The 23,048-nt window shown below is 41.4% G+C and overlaps 1 protein-coding gene across 2 annotated transcripts in view; it reads left to right on the forward strand.

Moving 5' to 3' along the window:
- Positions 1-23,048, forward strand: part of gabrb1 (gamma-aminobutyric acid type A receptor subunit beta1) — a 74,869-nt gene that overhangs the window by 7,393 nt on the left and 44,428 nt on the right. The window contains exons 2-4 of one of the 2 annotated variants that reach the window (XM_079370522.1): positions 15,929-16,148; positions 16,239-16,330; positions 16,443-16,510. In XM_079370522.1, the coding sequence (XP_079226648.1) occupies positions 16,069-16,148; positions 16,239-16,330; positions 16,443-16,510 (240 nt within the window). In that variant the 5' untranslated portion in view covers positions 15,929-16,068. Of the gene's footprint in view, positions 1-15,650; positions 16,149-16,238; positions 16,331-16,442; positions 16,511-23,048 lie in introns of both variants that reach the window. The other variant, XM_079370521.1, reaches the window with a different exon arrangement.

Consider the following 23,048-nt stretch of genomic DNA (forward strand, 5'->3'; position numbering starts at 1 on the left):
CATGCTGGCTCTGATGCTTTGCTTCAGTTAAAAATGAGAGGGCCCAAGAAGATTTAAACCTTCAATATGAGAGGGACTGACAGACCGAAAACATGTTGGTATTCTTCTGAGGATTAGGGATTAAAATGTGCTGAAATGTATGGGTGTCTTTTTTGACACAACATGTTTCAAAACAATCTTTGTTATTTCAAGTATTATACACCAAATGTAAAAACCTAGAGAGAGACCTTAGTCTAAATTGTACAACTGCGTACCAAAATGTTGCCAATGCATTTGTGCAATTTAGACAATGTGCAGGAGTTCCCTGAAACCGCAGATTACACAACATAAAGTTCCCACAACTTTTATTGTTTTCTTCCAGGGAAACCAAACAGGTTTTGAAATCATTAGATTTTTACCAGTGTTGTATTGAAGTTTTAAATTCTGGCATTGTGACAGACATTGAGCAGCGTGAGAGCAGGGAGGGGTCGAGCTTCTCTTAGTGCTTTGTCACTTGAACAAAACTCCAGAAAACCTCCTGACTCTGTTGAGGTGAGCTGCACGTGTGAACACAAACAGTCACGTTTTTCACAAAGACTATGCTTGTAATTTTTCCTGCCATCCTCCCAGGAAATTTTGAAACTGAATTGAAATTCCTGCAAGACAAAGGAGGGGTGGTGAGCTGAATATCCTGAAGTCAGCCAATGTGATCACGCAACTCAGGAAGATGTCAGGAGCAGTCTGAACTTTTTGTTTGAAATGTTCACATCTGTGTATTTGAAAACGATGTTCTTAAAACTAGAGTTACATCTTGTCTGAGTGTCGTTTACTACTTTTTACAATACACGGCATTGAGATGACAAGATACCCAAGAAAGCTCTTGAGTTCTTCTTCTTCTTCATCGAGAGAGAGAGAGAGAGAAAGAGAGAGAGATGAGGGATGCAGGCATGAGCTCATATTCTTGTCTTTAAATGTGTCTGGTTACATCATGTACAAACACACTTTAAGCATGGTTGGAAGGTCTGAAACGGAAACAGCTTACTGGAGTTTAAATGTGCTCTCCAAAAGCATCAATGTTTGGCTGTAAAACTGCAGCTCCATGAGGGGCGCTCGTCAAACCAGGAATACTCTGTTTCAAATATAGCAAACTAACACCAACAAAGCGAGCAATGGTTTTGGTTCGAGCTTTGTCGTCGTCTAAGAAGAGAGCGTAGTAAATGGCCTTGGGTGTAAGGTTCGACAGTTTCCTGGATCTAGTCAGAACGTATCATGATTTGAAGGACCTCTCGTTTGTCGGAAGACGCCGTCTCTTGATTCTCCTGCCTGGTGCTGATGACTGTTAGCACGTTTCTTGTCTTTGTTCATGATGTCATGATGTAAACGCTTCGTCACTGACACAGTCATACTGTCCTGAACATGAAACATAACATGATGGCAGCACATTGAAGGATTCCTGAAAGGGAACATGATAGGACTCTGCTACAGAAGTATGTCAAGTGTGCATCTGTTTGACTTAATTAACACTTAAAAGGATCCATTTTGCTGCACAGTACAATCAACCTGTAAAGCTGCAGACTGCTGAATGAATTCTACACTCCCACTCAAGTTCAGCACTTGAAAACACGCAGCAATGCTTGCTTGCAGGTTTTAGGCAGTTTGATTTGAAACACAAATTAATTTAACATGCAGCATGTGGCACCATGCCTGCTAATCAGGCAGCTGTCCTAGTTTACTGTGTTCTGTAGTGGAGTTGATAAAAAAGAAAACATTAGTTTAATTTATGCATAAAAACAACAGACACACTGTAGGAGCCAGGGCTGGAGAGCAGTTTCAAACTCTTCCTGCTTCATCCATCTAGACTTTAATTAGGAGAAAATATCTTATTCAGAACAGTTTGGTGTTTGAGTACGTTTTGGATATAGTCAAGTACGTTGTCGAGGGTTGCACGAGTCGAAACGCTCTTTACCTTTTGTGCTTCACACACCTGGAACACAACACCAAACACATTAAAACTTAACACCATGTCGGTCACAGGTCAATTTTAAAACATCATGCTCATGAGTGTAAATGTTTGTAACTGTAGTTTCCTGCTTATTCTTCTGCTCTTATATTCTATGTGTTTGTCTTTGTTGTTTTGTATTGCATTTGCTTGATTGTACTCTCGACATCATTGGAAATAAGGGCTTGCTTTCTCGAAAATAAATAAAGGTAAAATCAAAATAAACGTAGCATTTATTTTACTTGCTACTCACGAGTTCAATTGCTGTAATGATTGGTTCTCATGTTGACTTGCCTATTTTTAAGTTTTATTCTTGAAAGTGCTTCGACATGAGCTCATGAAATAAAGGATTATATATTTACTTTAGAAAGAGCGAAGATCAGACCGTCAAAAAGTGGTCTACAACACTACGCACATCTGCATCCTATGTTGGAATTTTTATAAATTAAACAAGTAAATCTGAAGAATATACTTTTCTTTTCCACACTCGTATCTCTGAAATGTGCCAGAGTGAAGCCGCTGCACATCTTCAGCAGCTGAAACTGACAGTTGATCCTCAACAGATGCTCCATGTTTATTCCCAGGATTGATCTCGTGAACATAACAGTCATGTGGACATATTTCGTGAAATAATGTTTCTTTATCTACTATGGGTATCTGTCTTAGTGATGACACCAACAGCAGGCATGGTGCTCTGCTTAGCTCTGAACTTGGCAGCTAAATGCATCGTGACAGGTTCAGTCCAGTATGAACAATTCCACCTGAGGCGATGTGGAGCGCTCAGATCAGCCTTGCCACTCGATGCTTCGCGAGTTATAGGTTACTGGTACTTGACTGGTGAAGATTTCACACATTCACCTTCGGGTCTCGATCAGCTCTACTCGATCCTGTTTTGGTAAGAGGGCCTCAGACTCTTTCAAATGAAGTCTTGCTCCTGAGCAAGGTGCCCGAACCGTAGCTCTTCTTCAGGCATGTTGGAGAAAAAACTCAGCGTCTTGTTAAGTTGACGTACTTCAGATTGGTCTTGGTCTCGAGGCCACTTCTTAAAGTTCTCTGTCTTGCCACGATCACACCACAGCTGATTGGCTGTTTTCACATCATCACTGAGGTTAAAAGGAAAACTCCTCGCTCTGAAAGGTCAAACAACTTCACTTTATTCATAATTTGACTTTTCCTCAGTTTAAGGCTGAAACCAACGAGTGGCACATCTGCTGCTATCAAGATGTTGGTATATTGATGTTTATTGTCTGGGTCTTGACTCGGTCTGGCCCTGTCTTGGTCTTGGTCTTGACTCGGTCTGGCCCTGTCTTGGTCTTGGTCTTTGTCTTGACTCGGTCTCGCCCTGTCTGGGTCTTGACTTGATCTCGCCCTGCCTTGGTCTTGACTCAGTCTCGCCCTGTCTTGTTCTTGGTCTTGACTTGATCTTGGTCTTGATTTGGTCTTATCCTGCCTCTGTCTGGGTCATAACTCGGTCTCGCCCAGCCTTGGTCTTGGTCTTGACTCTGTCTCGCCCTGTCTTGGTCTCGCTCTGCCTCTGTCTAGGTCTTGACTTGATTACACCCTGCCTTGGTCTTGGTCTTGACTCGGTCTTGGAGTTGTCTTGTCTAAGGTTTAACTTTGCTGGCAAGAATTAGAAGACCTACTTCCCCTCCTGGGTTTAAACCAATCCTTAATCTAAGGACTGGCTGAATCTGGAGTTGCCAATCAAAATGATGCTCCATGCCAATTGTAAAGCACATCATCATTCATGTTGCATATTGTTTTTATTGTTTCCATCTGAATATGTTTCTCCTGTAGACTACGTGATGTCAGCATGGTGAATGTTTAATGGCAGCCTCTAGATCTAGGTTTGTTCTATGTTGACATGTTATCACTAAATGTACTGTAGCTGGCATTTGTTGACATTTATGTCGTAGACTATTTACAGCATTGGGTGGATGCATCCTCTGCGTACAGTTTATTGTGATACTAAGGGAGGCTGACAGCCACACACAGCTGGCATACATGTGTGTGTGTGTGTGTGTGTGTGTGTGTGTGTGTGTGTGTGTGTGTGTGTGTGTGTGGTAGGGGGAGGGGAGGGGACTCATGGTAAATAAAGGTACACAGTCGTGACAGCTCTCTGTAAAAATGTTGCCCTCTTGACGACAGGCACAGAGCATGTGGCATGAAAGAGGCCTTCTGCTGTCATTCAGATATCGTAAATTACATGAGCTTATTCTCACCAGTGTGTTTCTCCTCTTCATAACTGACCTTCATATCTGAACAGCTGCTCCTTCTTGACAGTGAGTCTTTTAGAGCTGGGGCCACTTCTGTTTTCTTTTCCCTGTCAGGGTGCGGCTGTCATCTCCTGCCTGCACACGTTTCATTTTCAGGAGAAGCTTTGTTTTCCAGAGATGATGTTTCTCTGCTTTCTTCATGGATGTGCTTTACAGAATGGATATATCATGTGCAAATTACCCCTCATTGATCTATCAAATTCCCCCTGGGGATGAATAACAATAACTTTAAAAACAAGGGTTTACAAAGTGCTTTGACACGTGCAGAATATAGCTGAGCTTAAGAGTGCAAATAACAGCAAAAAACAAGGCAACCTACTGAAGAGACATTCAACAACAACAAAATCCCTGACAGTAAATCAAGCTAATCAGGCCGCCTGCTTGGAGTACTGTAGCCTCTGTACATGGGGTGCATTCACCAACCATTACACTACTGGCACCCCTCGAGTAACACAGGAACCCTGCAAGCAACTTAGGTCAAGACCTAGAGGATTAAAGCTGTAAGAAGATAAATAAGAAACTAAAAGAGAAAACAAATAATAGCATTAGAAGGAGATACAAAAAAGTACTATTTTGATGTTTACAAAATTCACTTAATATGGTGGCCATTAAAGTCAAATGCAAACGATAACCTCCAATGTTGAAAATAAGCCACTGCAGAAGTGCAAAAAACTGCAGTTCCTTGAGTGTCCACTTGAGGCTGTCTGTAAAAGCCAAGGCGGTCCAATATTAAAAGGGTCCAACTTAAAACCAGATCGTCACTGGTTCACGTCCCAGTACCAGTCAAGTATTGAATTTGAGATTGTGGCTGTAGAGGTGCTTTACTTCCAGAGTACTGCTGAGGTACCCTTGAGCAAAGCCCCAAACCCCCCCACAGAAGTATGAAATCACTGATTTCACAGTTTGACTGATGAAAAAAAAAAAGTCTCCTCCTAACAGTTTTATATTTGAAGAAAAAAAAAAGACTGGGCAGGTTGAGCTCCATCAGTCCTCATCTAAACATTTATCTCTTCTTCATGTCGACTTTTGATGCTGAACGCGCCTCCAGCTAATCGCCTGCCTGGTCCATATCTATTGACAGACAGCTGCTGTGGGACCAGTGTGTGCACTGGTGGGGATGGATTTGCAATGAGGGACTAATGAAGGTTTAATGGCTGGATGACAGCTCCTGTGTGAGGGTGGCTCAAGCTGTCAAACAATGACTGGTGGTGATTACAGGGGAGAAGGATGCATGTGTCACAGAACGGTGAGGTGGAGGTTAAAGGAGACGTCCTGATGAAGGGGGCTGTGCTTTAATGAGACCTGGGTAAGGTTTGACTGGAAATATATCATTTGAAATATCTAGGTTCATATAGTAAAGAGGCTCCTTTTATAGGGGACATGTTGTGAAACATTCACTATGACTATATATTGGTAACCTGAGTGTCTAAAAACCCACAAACTGTGAAATAAACCCATCCAGTCCTTTGTTTGTGTTCTGCGTAAGCCTTACAACACAGAGAAAAATGCTCCATTTTAAATTTGCTCTCCTTGTGATGTCACAGTGGGATTCAGTGAGACACGCACCAAAACAGTGTTCTTCGCGAGCTGGTTTCTACAGGGTCACAAATCGCTACAGTTTAAAAAAAGATGGAAGAAGGGGATGATATGGCCTCTTTAAATTACACTTTACTGAATAATTATACATTTTGGGAGTAAAAGGATGCAAAACAACCGACATGATATCTATGCTGTTTTTGAAAACAGCAGAAAAACAGGCAGCTTCAGACGAGATATGAGAGGAGGCGATACGATCTTCTTCAGGGAGACTTATTGCAGTAATATTGTGACTGCCATCCCACCAGATGGTTAAATAATGACCTCAATAAGACTTCTTACACATTGTCGTTTCATAAATCTTTGATGTGGGTTTCCTCTTTGACACAGACGGTCTGAATAATGTCAGTGATGGGAAATCTTCCGGAAAGTTAACACAGAATTACCCTGATATTTTTTGGGGTTGAAAACCATCCAAAAACTTTTCCAGTCTGTTTGATGAAATGTTGTAAGAAGTCTTTATGGACACGCACAGGGAAGAATATTAAAATGATCATGTCAACTTAAAAAAAGAAAATGTATTTTCACACCCTTTTATCAATGTGTGTGTGTCAGAGTAGATTTCTACTCAGTCCCTGAAGTCCCAAAAAGTAAAAAAAATATTTCACACAGAAGACATTCACTTCTGTCAGAACGAAATATCTTGTAAAATAATTATCTTCTAAGCAAACTATCATAATTATGTTACTTTTTGGACTGCAGGGACTCTGTAGATTTTGGTAAATATGCAAAATGTTTTTTTTAAGAGATATCCAAAATGAACAAAATTAAAAACCAGCAGACATTTTGTTTAGGTGTTTGTGTCCTGCTGTTTGTGTGATCACTGTCCAATTACATCTACAGATATCTTTAGTCTACTTTATGTATCTGGATTTTATTTCTGTAATCTGATGTTTTAAGTCTACCTTGCACCAAATTGCTGTTCTTGTTGTTTTTCATGCTTCTGCTCAGTGTGCATTGGAATTAACCAACTGGGGAAAATTACGGTTTCTAAATTCATCAAACAGTCGCCCCTCGAGGATCTTGAGGACCCCATATACGGAGTCCTCCGGGTAAGGAAATGAAGGCTGGATTTGAACCCATTTGGACCCATTTGTCAGTTCTCTGTTTCTTCCCACCTTATTGCTGACTCCGTCGACTGCACATCCCAGTCCCCAAAATAGTCAAAAGAATGAGCCTGTCAGCCATGTTTGAAAGTCTCTGCTGCTGCTGCCAGCATCATTTGATAGACATGACATTTAAACTTAAACAACCTTAACACTTAGGAAGCATTATTTTATTTTCTCAGTGTTTGACTGAACCACCTTTATACTCTTTTAAAAAAAAACACAGATGTGATCTACCACTGTACCCTTTGCTTAGCGAGCCTTCATGGTTCTCATCAGAGGATATTGACTTTTCACCAAGATGAGCCTCCTCATTTTGACATGCCCGTTTCTCTGTTATTTACATTTACAGCAGCAATCTGTGGTGAGATGCACATTCTGATCCATCCATTGATTTACCAGTAATCTATAGTTCCTCACAACGAGCAAATCACAGCCTCTACCCTCTCACTCTGTCATTAAGGATAGCCTACATTCAAACTCCTTCATTGATGCCATCAGGTGTTTTAAAACCTCCAGATTTCTTTGAGGTTTTGCGGAAACAGAAGTAAACTGATGGCGCCATCTGCTGGTGAACTGTGTAAAAACTGCACTCAATGTGTCAGCATGATGGACGAACCCATTCATACATTATCTTAGTTAATGACTCTCTGCAAAAACCTTTATTATGTTATTGGGTCTTGATTGAAAAAGGGAGTATCTGACATTTTGAGGTTAGACTTGTTTGACCAAGGGCGACTACATTTAGTTTATTTACACATAAGTAAAAGTAATTAAAAAAAATCAATTACTCATTGGTTGCAGCCCTTCTTTGTCTACTAAGCTTGTTTACATTATATTTGTCAGTAAAGACTCTACCAATGAGTCACAGTCATACTAATTTGGTTGCAGCATAAAATACAAATGTAAAACATTTCAAGATGCACACAGAAAAATAAATACCAATTTGTCACCATATTTTATGACTTTCATGAGCATCTTTGATTTTGTTCTTGCAATTCTCTTCATCGTAATCTGTGTTTGCCCCAACAAACCATTCTCTGTTTTTTTTCTTCTTCTCGAGCTAAACTTAATTGGCGTTGAAATTTGTATGTTTCAGTCTTCTTCTCCTTTCCCTTTGTGGTTTGTGAAGCCGACTACTACGCTGCTGTAAATGCTGTGATTTTCATGTGAGTTAGATTCCCCTCGACATCAGAAGACGGTTTCTCGTCTTCTGACAAAGCGCTTCGACACCAAAGGTCACGCATACAGTACACATTCACACCCATTTCTGTGAAGGTTCTCATCCAGCTTCATGGTGAATTCGAAGCTTGATCTAAAGGTAACTGGACATGTGGAAGAGCTTGAAGACTTAACGACTATAGGTGATCCAGATAGGCTTACTTATCTCGCTCTGATCACCCAACAGTCTGAAGAAGCCTTTAAAAGGTCAAACGTCTTCAAGATCTTCAACCAGTCTAGTTTCCTTTTGGATCCAGCTTTGAATTCACACCCTGATGACAGAGAGAGTCTGCTGTGTGAAGTGACCATCAGAAGTAACTAATAACGTTCAGACACATTTACACTCCACCAATGAAGCAGTGGAAGCAACGTTGGTGTTAAATGTCTTACCAAAGTACAAATAAAAACTCGTAGAAAGCCAGGTAGAAAGAGTAGAGTTGAAAAAGTAATCACGCATGTCCCAGTTGAAGCTCAAATCTAAGACATCTCACAGGATAACAAATTAAGACTCTTTACGACAAGTTATGACCTTAAACTTTTTAAAGGACCTGCTCTGTAATTAATAATATCACACACTTCATCATGTCCACTTTTTATTCCTCCACTTGTGTTTTCTCTTTTGACCATATTATTATTACGTTTATTCTTCTCATGTAAGCTAAGAAATCTGTGGCTAAAAGAGTGGAGGTGGTGATTTATGACCGCTCATCTCTCCCCGATAAACAAAGAACACAACGAAACATCAGTCTGTTATTCATGTGACCGGAAATGTGTCATCCTACGAGCATTTTATTAACCACAGAAGAAGAGAAGTCACTGTTTGTAAAGCTTCAGTCATGTCATTTAAAAAAATAATTCTCCTATTTTAATGAGTGATATAGTTAATTTAATGATGAAGTGTGTGTGTGTGTGTGTGTTTTGAGTGTGCTTGAGTTGTATTCCTGGTCACGCACGCACGCATTGATACACGCACTCACATGCACTCCTGTTGAGAGAGCGCTTTGTGTTTTTGTCTGATGTCATCAGAGCAGTTGCCACGGAGACCGACAACACACAGAGGGAGATCAGTCAGAGGAGACACTGTCGGCTCTCGCTGTGTTTCTGTGTGTGTCTGTATCTCTGAGCTCTGCATTTACTGATTTACAGAGAAGAGAAAAAAGCAAAGTTATTCATTATTATCACTAAAATGTAATAGTCTAAATAATTTTTAATTTCTAAATCAGTAAATGAAGCTCTAAATCACAATAAAATGTAACTACTGACACATTTCTCAAAACTCGTGATAAAAAGAAAAACTGTGTGGACGTCTTAGCACCACTAGATGGCAGCAGAGCACAGGCGACAGTCAGACAGCATGAGGTCAGAGCCCTTGGTGGGTTTTTTTTATGACATGTCAAACTGAACATTATGTTAAACGTAACCCCGAGGTTGTGTTCGAGGACCTGGAGAATCGTCTGTAACATTTCAAACATGACAGAAATGGGAAAACAGTAAATGTCACATAACTTCAGTTTGGGCTTTAAGAGAGCCAAGCTGTCAAAGCTGGTTAATTACATCCCAGTTTCATCTGCTCCTTCTGTGATTGGTGCTGACAGTTGTGTTCACACAGCTCTGCCCCTCTCGGATCCCAAATGGGTCTATTAGGACATCTGTTTGGATTTGTTTGGGATTTTCCCCCCCCCATCTCACAGAGTCTCATGCTGTGATGTTCTCCTCCTCTGAAGAGCTCATGAAGGAAATATCTGAACATGAATGGATCACCAGCTTAATAAAAGGTCAGACATATATCTGCTGCCTCAGAAATATATGAAATGGACGTGAAGAGAGCGCAAAATCTGTCCCAATCAAAGTGCCAGAAAGCAACATAAACATCCAAATATTCACCTTCAGGCCTCTCCCTCTGCTACCACATGTCACCGCCCACCAAACATGCCAACGCCAACCGCTGTTGTTGTTGGAAACTGTCTGGTGCATGCTATATGTCAGACTTGGAGGACAAAAACCCTGTCAGCTGAATGAAGAAAAACATCCATGAAAAGTTAACAGGAGGACAACAGCCTCCCTACATGCAGCCTGACCTTATCCAAAGACAACCTACCGCCAACCAAGAAGTCCTTTTAACAACACAAAACCATAAAGGATGCTACTGTTTTTATTTTACAATCAAATGAGGAACCCATCCAGAGTCTTTGAGGGGGAAAATGTTAGAAAAAATGACAGCATGCAGTTTGTCACTTTGTTAAACGTGTGCTCTGGTCTCAGTGGTTTCAGGCTTTATAGATCAGTGAGTCTCGTTTCTGGAGTCTGTTCAAATAATAGAGAAAAAACATATTGTGTGAAATCTTCCTTTTTTAAACGATATTTTTTGGGCCATTTTTGCCTTTTATTGGACAGGAGAGCTGAAGAGACACTGGGAGGAGAGAGCGAAGGGCCGGGGTTGGATTTGAAGCCGCTGTTCATGGAGTGTGCAACACACAGTAACCACTGGTTACCAGCACCCAGAGATCTTTCTTTTAATATGTCCGAGAGTGTCGAACTTGAGAGTGTTGTAAATAATACAGAATGTTTGGAGCTTAAAACTCAAAGTGGATTTTCCAAGTCTGGACTATATCTGCAGGACGTGAAGAAATATCAAATGCTGTTTTGGTTGCAGATGTAACTAATGTTAAAAGTGGAGTTATTCTGCTCCTTGTGTGGTCATTTATCCTTTCATCAGGCCACAGGTATGTCGTGCTTATTCAAACTTGGGGCTCCAGTAGAATTTCTTTGGTGTGGTGAAATCTGTTAATTTCATACACAACTCTGAAGAACAGCCACAGTGATCATTTGTATATGATCTGTTCTTTTGGTGATGAACTTGGTGATGTAAACGTTCAAAAATAGTTCTTTCAGATGAAAGAATTGGGCTCAAGATCAGTTGAGCTCTATTCAGAATCAAAGCGAGCGCACCAATAATTTATCAGTACCAGCCGAATTTGCTCATCTTTTGATGATTTAGTCATCAAAGTGGATAATAAACCGATGTCCACCTCTGATTTTTGCCGCTGCAGCCAAACGGGAGTAGTCTTCTTTTTTTTTTTTTTTTCTTTTTTTTTATAAAGAAACCTACAAAAAAAACATCCAAGAGCTGCCGTTTGTTACAAACACGACCGCCACACATAAAAACAGTGAGTGATGCCTGAAACGGTAATACCCCTTCCACTGAGTGAGATGAGCATGTTACTGCTACTCAAATATAGTGAGCAGAAGAAGAACAGAGCCTGAGGGGAATAGGAGTACCTGTATTCACACACAATGAAAAGACACATTAAATATGTATGACAACAATCACTCTTCAAAGTGCACACAACTTTAATGACATTCCTACAAACCCCCCTGTGTGTGCAGAGCTGATGAGATGTTTATTCAAAAGGCTCTGTTCATATCATGCGTATGCAAATAACCCAACAAGTAATCAAGTCGACACATATTTACTTGTGAACATTGTTCACTCTCCTCTGAGATGCAGTGATTGGAGGAAACTGATTACACTACTGTGTACACTGTGATTTACAGACATTCAGCCCAGTTCATCTGTGATGCCTCAAAAAGCATTAAAAAAGAAACACGCAGAGGCGCTGCTTGTGAACGTGCCAGTGCAGTGCCGGGGGGGGGGGGGGGGGGGGGGGGGCACTGAGAGCTTTCAAACCTAAACCAAAGCAGTGGCCTTAAATGTGCAAAGTTTTTAACAAGAGTAGGAAACCTCCCTTAGGGGGGGCCCATCTGACAGCACTTACTGTCGTTGCTCTGCTAAGCGTTGCATATATTTATTGCTGTGAAAACAAAGTTTTTCAAGAAAGGAAAATAAAGAGGACTTAACCATCTTCACAAGAGAGAGACCCCCAAATGATTTTTGCCAAGTGTCCAACCAGACTCTGGAATCATGTTCCATTTACTCGAGCCTCTCACTGTCCAAACATTAGACCCGCAATGCCCCGCCCACTCAGCCACACTGAAGTGGAGGTGTAGACTGGTATAGTAATGACGTATTTTTTTAGGCCAATCCGAAAAAATGGCGCTGGTGGTTCCCACGAAAATTCGCCTATGGGATTTTTGCATTGGATTTTGGATCATTGCAAAAAATAAGCTCTGTGTCAAACACACGTTTCTGATACGTAGCTGTTTTGTTCAGCGGGATAATCTTTACAGATAAACATCATTTATATGAAGTTTGAAGAGTTAATGCAGCCGAGAGAAGTAAAAAGCTAACGTTATGTTCTAGCGAACTACACCGCGGTCGGTTTGTAATGACGTCACGACCGTTATGCTTCATCGATCGAATCAGCGGATTTGACAAGCTAGTGAAACGTTAGCTTAATAAGTTGTTTATTAACCTAATATTTGCAAAAACACTAAAAAACATGACTAGAAACTGTAAGGAGAATTAGTGAGAGAGTTCCGGCGTGATGACGTTTAATGTCTGTGACAACCACTGTAGTTTCAGTTAGCTACTCGTTAGCAACCGCCGTTTAAAGTTTGCATAAAAACTTTAAAAGTAACAAGTGTGGTCTTAGCTAACGTAGTTTAGCTCGTCTAATAAAACATCAACATCTCTTCAGCTTGTGTTAACCACAGACCTTATTTCAGGCGTCTAAACACAAACCCATTCAAAATCCCCATTGACTTTTAGAGTAAGGAACCCATGGCGCAAAAATGCTAACTCACTTCCTGGTTTTAGGACTCAAAACTACACCAGTCTATAATGAGCTAGTTTTCATCTTCCAGTCTCGAAATAAGAAGTTTATGTGGGACTGCAAAATCCGCTTGAGCCTGGCTCCAGAAACACGTCACTAATTAGTTTTCTAATAAGCTCTGTTTTGATTTTGAAAATGATCCGTGTTGACATGCTGACATGATTGACAGGTGGGCGCGGTGTAACGGTTTGTCAGGAGGCTTAAAACCCGCCTTAGCTCCAGCTGTCAGCCTGTCGTTAGGTCGACTGAAAGTTAGGATGACGCAGCATTTCTAACATGGAGGCTGCTGCCGATGAGCCTCTGGAGCTCCCTGCAGAAACAGATGGCTGATGTCACTCACGCTTCAAACATTAATATTTACAGTGTGTGGGTCAGACACCAAGAGGGGTTATTTTTGCAGAGTTAAGTGTTAAAGGAGAACTTCCGACCCAACCAGATCTGAAGATGGTTTCTGAGGTTTTGTCAGCAAGCCTGTGGATCACTGAGTTTCTCTCACTTTGCTCCTTGACTTCACCCTTATCTAATTGGTTTTCACAGCTGAAATACATCTTTACCTTTTTTGTGATGTGTAGAAGCTAAACTGTTCCCTGCCTCCAAAATTGACTTCCTCTCTTAATCCCTCAATAGTTAACTTCCTGTCATAATTTGCGGTGCATTCAAACGCTCCCCTGGGAAAACTAGAATCTGCTTCTGATGATTTGTATTATAAACATTAGTACGTTGTTTGTTTGCAGAATGCACCTACATTTATCGCAGATAAAAGTGTCTCTTATCTCTTTAAATGAGCCCTTCTCTGATGTATCTGAGCACACTGCTGATGCAGTAAAATCATGTTGGAGAGAAAAATAGCTCGCAAAACAGGGACAGTCATGAACGTGCCTAATGTTGCTTTAAAGGTCACATAAATACTTAACATGTTTCAGTAACTCTAGTGTGTGTCTCTAATCTGCCTTCAAACCCCCCAATGATGAGAAAAGTTCATCTTCTCCGTCTTCTGCCTGCTCCACTTTTCAGAAAATGTGTGCTCAAACAGGCCATTTGGAGATTTTCCCTTCATGACATCACAAAGGGCAGTAGCCCCTCCCCCAGGTGGGTGACACTCCCGCAGCTAGGTGTTTGTTCTGCCCTCTGAGTCTGCCTTCTCACCGTAAACAATAGGACATGGAGCGAGAAAGCCTAAGACACCCGAGCCCTTCCAGAGAGGGGGGCGTGGTCAGACACAGCTCATTTACATATTTAAAGCTACAGACACAGAAACAGCCTGTTCTGAGCAGGGCTGAAATCGAGGGGTTTACAGACATGATCAAATACAGGATCAGAGTGGATTTACAACAACACACTTCACACACGTGAAGAGGAGCGAGGACACTTGTTTAAATTGGTTGATTTAGAGGAGAATATGTGACCTTTAAGAAAACTTTAATCCCCCTTTAGGAGTGTTGCTAGATGCAGGGAGGTCCCATTAAATACTGACTTCTGCCTGTAGGAGCCATTTTATTTTTCTTGCTATGAGTAAAATGTATCTGCATGTTCCAGTTGTATCTTATTAAGAGTGTAAGTGATAAATGTGGTCATTAAAATTTTGCGCAACTGACAAAGTGAGTGGTGACCTGAGACTTTTGCACAACGCTATATAAAAAAAAAAAATCCACCTTCTTGTACTTGTTTGCTTTCGTAGCTCATACAGGCATAGTTGTTCATATTAGTTTGTTTTATAACCAGCCAATTACTCCTCAGTGGAGCCTTGAAATAATATTGCTCTGCTCACTGCATTCAGAGATGATTTGTGATAGTTCAAGTATGAAGCTTCTCTCAGTTGTCCGTGTCTTAATTGCGGTATGTTGATTAGTACAGCCCCTTGTTTAGAGAAGCATACGAGTGCTAATAAAGAAGATGTGTTTTTGAAGCAACCAGGCTTGGAAAACTGCTTTTAAAAAGTTTTTAGAAATCCATTTAAGTTTAAGTTAGGCATAATTTTGAATCATTCTCACCTTGCTGTCAAACTGCCCTTTCCTGTTGTTTAAGCTGCTTAACTTCCATGTTCCCATGCTCAGGCAGAGGTCATGAACCATATTTGATGATTTACTGGAGGATTAAAACAATGAGGACTTTCATTTGTGGATGATTTGCCCACTCTGATAGATGTTTTATTCTGTGAAGTTGATGGAAAAGCAGATGGAAACAGTTGCTGGGTACTTGAGGAAGTTGTGAGGCGTTTCTCCAGGTGTGAGCCTTGAAACTGTCAGGATTCAAGGACTTCTTTGGATTTTCAGGAGGTATTAGTCCAGAGGTTCCCTTGCTGAGAAATACACATTTACAGGGGCAGTTTAAGGCTGTTTGTAAAAGTACTTCATTTAGCTATTCTAAAATGACATAATCTGGTGATAAGTTTTTTTTTTTTTTACTTCGGCTGAAAATCTCTGATGGGTTAAATGCAGAGCACTTTTTCTTCTTTATTCCCTTCACGTCCTGCAGTGAAGGCAGAATCCATTTCAGCTCTCACACAGCGTGTCCTATCTCCTCTCTCATCACTTAGTCGTGCGTTGCAGTTTTTAATGCATTTTTCTGGGATTTTAAACAATTAATTAAGTTGGTGCAGCCCGTGACGCGAGCAGAATGGGATGCGCTGCCCCGAAAAATGCGCAGCTCTTCAGACGTGCTTGTGTTGCATGACGCTCTCTCTCTCCCTCTCTCTCTCTCGCTCTCTCTCTCTCTCGCTCTTGCGCTCCCTCTCTTCTAGCTTTGTAAAGGTGACCGGGTTGTTACGATCTGCGCTCATTATTTACCGTCCTCACATTCAGCGGCAGCGGTGGAGAGACGGCCCTGTAGCAGACCTGCTCCGGACCCTGTTGTGACTGCTGGAATAAAGCTGTCGGAGCTGGGGGTGGGTGGGGGGTCTGTGCATTGACATGTGAAGTGCTGGGTGACGCTTCATGCGCAAACCTTCACTCCTCAGGTGAAGCCTCCACTCCTTTAGGCAGTTTTTCCCCCACTCACCGCGGCTTTATTTGCATCCAGATTCGTCTTTGCTCACCTCGCAGCTGACGCTTGGATGTTGGTAAAACGACGCGCATGCGTTGCTCTTGGAATAATTTTGCAGCCTAAGTTGCATCCCTGAGATCTTGTGTCAAAGTCGCTGGCAGGATCCGGAGTTAGTGATGTGGAGGACTCTGGACCGCGGGTGCTGGGGGGTCTTCTGCTTGTCCCTGCTGGCGACTGTGGTGTACGGGGCTCAGAGGTGAGAATTACATGTGTCATGTCCATGTTTCATACATGATTCAAGTATCTAGTTCTTTTTCTTTCAACAGTATTGTGTTCTTCTCCCCAGTGCCAACGAGCCCAACAACATGTCATATGTGAAAGCCACCGTGGACAAGGTGCTAGATGGTTATGACATCCGTCTGAGGCCTGATTTTGGAGGTACCCCCCCCCCCCCCCCCACACACACACACACACTCTTAAACCTGCTGTGTTCACGTAATTAACATGTGCTGTGATGCTCACTGGCATTCCGCTGTCATATTTTCCATAGGCCCCCCTGTGGATGTTGGCATGAGTATAGACATCGCCAGCATTGACATGGTGTCAGAAGTCAACATGGTAAGTTTGCCTCTGGTGCGGTGATATAAGGTTCTCCACAAAACAAGTAGAGAGGTTTGAAATCGGTGTCAGTCCAGTTTCCCGGTGTACTGCAGCGCCGCTACTGAAGGAAGCTAAAAAAGAACTCCCCCCCCCCCTCTTCCCCCCTCCCCCCTCCGCTCCCCTTTTCAGCACCATGGAGAGATCCGCAATGTGTCAAAGCCAATCCGTATGCATCAAGTACTTCCCCTGTGGTGTCACAACCGGCGGAGGCAGAGTATTAACAAGACAGAGACAGAGAGACATAGAGGATGAGGAGAGAGAGAGAGAGAGAGAGGGCGACTGTTTAGTGATTCCACGCACGCGGCTGCGGGCTCAGCATGCGTGGGGCGCGTGCAGGAGTCAGAGCAGCTCGAGCGGTCAGGGGAACGGACAGAAGTGGGAAAGAACAGGAGAAATAACACGCCTGTGAGCGCGTTTTGTCCGGGTTTTTTTTTGTGTTTTTTTTTTGGCCTCGATGCAGTAATTACATAACGGCCGTCAGTGAGTCAACGGGAGGAAGGAGCCCAGTGGAGCAGAACGTCTGCAGAATATGATTTGACCACTTAACACAAGGTATCAATGCTGCTGCCAGGGGAATATGCACATCAGTGTTAGGAGGAGCTGTGTGACATCAGAGAACATGTGTGTGTGTGTGTGTGAGTGTGTCTGAGGGAGAGACTCAGGCGAAACATGACTCAGCACATACTGGTACTTCTATCACATTACTGATGCTCTCCTGCAGCGTTAAATACAACCAAATCTGGCTTTGAATTGTTACATTCAGGTCTGTTATAAGCACGTTTCTGTTAACACCTTGGTGCTGCTTTGAGTTCCTGGAAGTCTTTTTTGGAGCTGCAGAAATCTGAGTTCCAGATCATTGCCACGATATGTTGTGAAGTGAAACATACTTAGAGAACCTCTAAAGATAAATGTGAGACTGAGGGTAAAGAACATTTTCTTCTTGTCTTACTCCCATTGGTTTGAGCATGGGATTTGTGTTAATTAACATTAGTCATCCACAACCAGTGACCGTGTTTGATTGACTTAATTTACACTCATCGCAACTTAGAGTTGACTCATGCTCAATTTGACAACTTGTTTGCTTGGCTTTACACAGTATCAGAGCTGCTGTATTGGAAAAACAACTCCCTGTGTTTTTTGTTGCAGAGTACATGTATGGTGTCTCCTGTGAGGGGCAGTTTCACTTTATCCAGCTGGTCACATGTCGGCTCAATTTCGACTCCTAAACGACTAAAAGTGTGTTTGCTTGTGCACAATTTCAAGACAGCCTGTGATGACATAAAAATAAAACATCTGTTTATTTTAGGGTGCTGTAGTAAACCAAATGACCAAGTCAAAAAAAAAAAAGAAATGAAAAATACATTGTGACACAACTTCCCTTCATTCTTCTCCCACCTCTTTGCATCTACTTGGTATTAAATCATTGACATCACTTCACTTGGTGGTCTGTCTCTTTTCCTACCTGACCGTAGAAACTTTCTTTGTTATCATCTTCTTTTTTTTAATTTGAAGTTATTCATACATTAAAAATGCAGAAATGGACGACTTATAGTCACACAAAGTTTTTTCAGATTAAAATATTCTTGACCTGCTGCAGAGCGGTGCCTGAGCAGTTTGCAGGAGTTCACGAAAACATGAAACTTTGGTTTGAATCTAGAAGATCAAACGGTGCCAGAAAGCATCTTTTCTATAAACATTCACATTTCCAGTCTTCAGCATTATTCTGGAAATTCCCAAAGAAAGACAACTATCAATCTCAAGCTTTATTTAAAGTTTCATCTCTCAAGTTTTACGTATCTTTTGAAATATTCTGTTGCAATTCAATCTGATTGTTTCAAAACCATCACAGGTGACTCTGATCCTTGTCTCTAAATAGCTTCATTGATTTTAAATAGTAAGTCTGCAGCCTCCATCAGGATAAAAAACCTGCTACACCATTTACATTTAGAGGACATGCATAATTCATCTTAACATGACAGCGGGGCTTTGTTAAGTAAACGCACATTGTGTTTGGGGAGCGAGTAGCGTGCTGTCACTGCTTATGAATTGTTTAGTAGCTTGAATTAGAACTGTGAAAGGTTTTATGGGAACTTGTAAATAACCCAATCGTGATTCACCTGTGACGAAGAGAATCATGACCAGATTACTTCTAATACACGTCAAACATCAACACTAAAAGCTCACAAGGTGCGGAAACTCTTCGTGCCACTGTGTAAGCACCAAAACTTTAGATCAGTAAAGGGCACACATTACTTCAGTCTGTTGTCTCGACCTCTGTGGACAGTGCCTCCTTCACCATCCCTCCCTCTGTCCATGAATGTCTTCGTCTTTTCACACATTCCCCTGTATTTGTTTTGTGAATAGAGATTGCTGTTTTGTAATTGCAGCTGTCAGCTCTTCAGTTGGTAACATGCATGCTGCCAACAGGAACGTCTCATAGAAAGTTCCCCTTGACTTGAGTGTAGTAGTGGCTCTTTACGTTGCTTCATAAGCAGACTGAAACACTTTTTTCCCCCCTACAGGATGTATGCACTCTTGTCCTTCACATTCAGGAAAAACTACTATTTCCCACTCTCTGTTTTGTTGTTCTGCTTTTTCTTGTCACAATGGAGGTTGCTGCTGCATTGCTGTGATTGGTTGAATTCAGGAGCATCATCATTGTATTGCCAGCTGTTATGCCTCTCTGTTGTTTTGTATTAGCTTGACGAGATGAACTTTGTAGTTGATGGACTTGAGGTAGAAAGGTACATTTATTATTGTTGGGATTTTTTTGGAATGGTCTGTGAAACTGTACATACAAAACTTCCTGTTCAGATTAGTTTCCACCATGCTAATGTACGGGAGGTAACTTTACAAAAGGAAAACCAACGAATAGAGCAAAGACACCCAAGACTGAGACTTCTTTTATGTGGTCTCTGTTGTCTGCACTGAGTCTGTCACATTAGCTGTGTTAGCATAACAAGCGAGCAGGCTTCGAGGTTGGCAGTTGTTTCCTTAAAACTGGCATTAAAGCCTTCAACCTTAGCAGGCTTCACTAACTTCAGGTTCAACCACAAGACTGGATTGAAATGAAATACATACACATGGATACATGCTATGATCCTACTACATAATGTGACGTCATGTTCATTAGAGGTGAGACTCACCAGAGGTTCCACGATACGATATGACCATGATACTTGAGTCACAAAACGATATTATCGCAATTTTAAACATTTTGCGACATGCTGAAAATAGTGATAAAATTGACTGGGATTTATCTTTTTTTTTTTCACCTCAAATTATGTCCACAAAATTAAACTATTAAAAACCTGTCAAAACATTCTCAGTCCATCATTTCACTTCAGTCTTTTTTACGTTTTACACAATAAGACTCGAGCCAACAAACAGACCAACACTGTGATCAAAGTCAAAACCTGTAAAAAGGTTCACGCACCTCGCAATCTCAGCTGCTAATATTTCAGTTTAATGAAACTTTTCTGAACACAAACACGTATGGACGGCAGTGGTTTTAACAATGCAACTTTTTCAAAATGAATTGTGCAACCCCTTCAGTAATTACAAAAAACCCAGCATATTTACTATGAATATAATACAATTAACCATACTCTTTTGCGATGCTATTCTGTATTGATTTTACCCTCAGTCTCTGATATTTAGTATGAATAGTATGAAAGCATGCAGTTTTGGGCACATCCACAGAGACTCACTTCAGCTCTAATAAAAAGCTCTTCCTTTAGCATGTGCTAAATATACTTCTATCTGAAGTGCTGACTGTCACAAACAAAAAGGAACATTTGCATCTCTGTGCACTCCTCAATATTCTATAATTTCTTACTATTGGAACTGTCACTAGTCACAATAATCTCCCTTTGGTCTCTTATCTTGACAGATTTAATATAAAACATCTACAAAATGAGCACCAGGTGCTTATAAATCAGACTGATTCTTAGAGTCTGTATGCACACAGAAAGGCATGTGTTTGGAGTTTTTATGTGAGGTGCAATGCAGAGATGAGCTGACGTCTTCTTTTTCGCCTCTCCTCCCTCATTATATCTGCTGATCCTCTCACTTTCTGCTTTGTCTCACACATCTTTTGCAGCTTCGCATCCACCGTTTGTCAGTCACCTCTCATCTGCAAGGACACACTGCAACTCCTCAAATAACTTTCATCACACTCCTCCGTGGCGGGGTGCACTTCATTGATCTCACCTCTGATGGGAGGAAAAAGTCTTTCCATCACCATCAGGGCATCTCATTGCACCTTGATCACACAAAGTAAAACGGACTGTGTCGCGCTCCTGTCAATCAGAGCGGCCCTCTCGCATTATGTTTCTGACCATAAGCTGACTTGAAGGTTACTGTTTTCAGTAATGGTTTGAAGCTTTTTAGGTCGTGTACCATCACTTCCAAAGGTGATATCTTGACCCAAACTCACATCTGGAAAATGCTGCTGAGTCCAAATTAAACGATTGTTTTTGCATCTGAGCCAATCATTGAAATCAAACAGAGCTGTAAAATCACTTTCTGCTCTGGATCCATTTAGTCCTCAGTTACTCTGGTACCTTGTTTTACAGCTACAGGAAGCCTTTTAAAAACTGCATTTTCATGTATTGGTTATATCCTCAACCAACGTACGGTGGCCCTGAAGGTCAACTGCACAATATTTCATGATTGCATTAAACATTTTAGCAGAGCACAAAAATATTCCAATGAATGCAAAAATATTTCATAAAACACCAATAAGGTCAAAAGATGTTCACACATGGATATTGAATATAAAACAGAGGACTGAGAAATGAAAGACAGAAAAAAGTACTGAGGCCAAAATTTTTTTGTAATACAATAAAATGTAATGGTGAAAGAATAAAGATTATATTTTATAAGTGGGATACTCAAGCTACGCTTCTTTTTTATAATAAAGCTTCTGTAAGGAGTTTTTAGCCGGTAAAAAACACGGATGTCTTTTTATGAGCTAAAACGAAAGAGAGCTTCAGGAATCAGATTGATTGTCTCTGTAAAGTTATTTGTAATGTCTGTCACGACGAGGCAATAACCAGCGCACAGACGAAAGAGCACTGCACACTTTCTGTGGTGAAGATTAATGATGATGACTGACACATCTGACTGTTGAAAGAAAGGAGGTACAAGATCAGCAACGAAATAAGACGTGATGCTTTGTCCGCAGAGGACACCAAATGGACACAAAGTCAAAGTTCTAAGACTAAAGACGGTGATGCAGGTCGTTGTGTTAACCTACTGGCCAGCTATAGGACGTTTCTAATGTCTGAATGTGTTCTGCTTGTGTTCCACTAAGCAGGTGAATATTAGTTATGTAGATGTCACAAAGCGCTTCACAACAGGAGAAGAGGAAGAAAACAAATACTAAAGAGCAGATGTGTGTGCAGATGAAACAACGAGAATACAAAGCTAACAGGTCTTCAGCTGCTTTTTAAACTTGTCCACCTTCTCTGCATGTCTCAGTTCCAGTGGATGACAGATGTAGTTTTGAGGCAGGTGTGATGAAAAACCACCAAACCCTGAACAGAGGATGTCAGAGTCCTGCTGGAGCTAAACGGCTTCATCAGCTCTTTAAACTTTAAAGCATTTAAAGACGAGCGTGAGTTTGCATGGTGGTCTGTCTCCTTGTGATCGTCTGATGACTTGTCTGGGGTGTGTCCAGTCAAATCCCGACAACCATAAATAGAACACAGAACATATTCAAACTAGCACTTTTCCTAGCACACAATTTTCATGAGAGAGAGAGAGAGAGAGAGAGAGAGAGAGAGAGAGAGAGAGAGAGAGAGAGAGAGAGAGAGAGAGAGAGAGAGAGAGAGAAAGAATCTAAAATTAGTGAACTTTCAAAACTGAATCATCGCTGAAGAAAAAATAACTTAGTGGTGCAACTATATTGGCTTTGTTGATATCCATCCTCACCCTCCAAAGTTATCCCACATCCCAATTTAAACTCCTGTCTGTATACCTGCTTTTCCTTTCATGCAGGGGAAATGTAGTGGATGTGCTTCTGCAGTGGCACATGCACTGCACTTAGGGTCTCATTCATAAAACAGCATGCAGAATACAGGCTGGAAAGTGTCCATAAAAGTGATACAGGAATGGCAGGTGCCAAAAATAATACATGAAAAACCACGTGCATGCTCTCCTGCATGCAATGTTCCCATTTATAAATCACAATCCACCTTGAGCGGTGTGCTCGTGGAACCGCCTCATATGGTCCTATGTAGGCGGACAAGGTCAATGCAAAGCACCCTGTGAAGTAAAATGCATACAAATGAGCCAGCGGATCAAAAGGTGCGTAGCTGTGAATCATGGTGACTGTGAGGAAGAAGAAATATTACTTTGTAAAAAAAAAAAAAAAAAAAAAAATGGAGCTACTGGAAGAGGTGAGAAAGATCATGTTGTTTTTAGGCCGCAGCAGACGGAAAGCTGGCTCCTTTGAATGCATGAGCGAGTTCTAAATGAGACCCGTGTAAGA

This window comes from Symphodus melops (assembly GCF_947650265.1).
Source record: "Symphodus melops genome assembly, chromosome: 19".
In the NCBI taxonomy this organism is placed as follows: domain Eukaryota; kingdom Metazoa; phylum Chordata; class Actinopteri; order Labriformes; family Labridae; genus Symphodus; species Symphodus melops.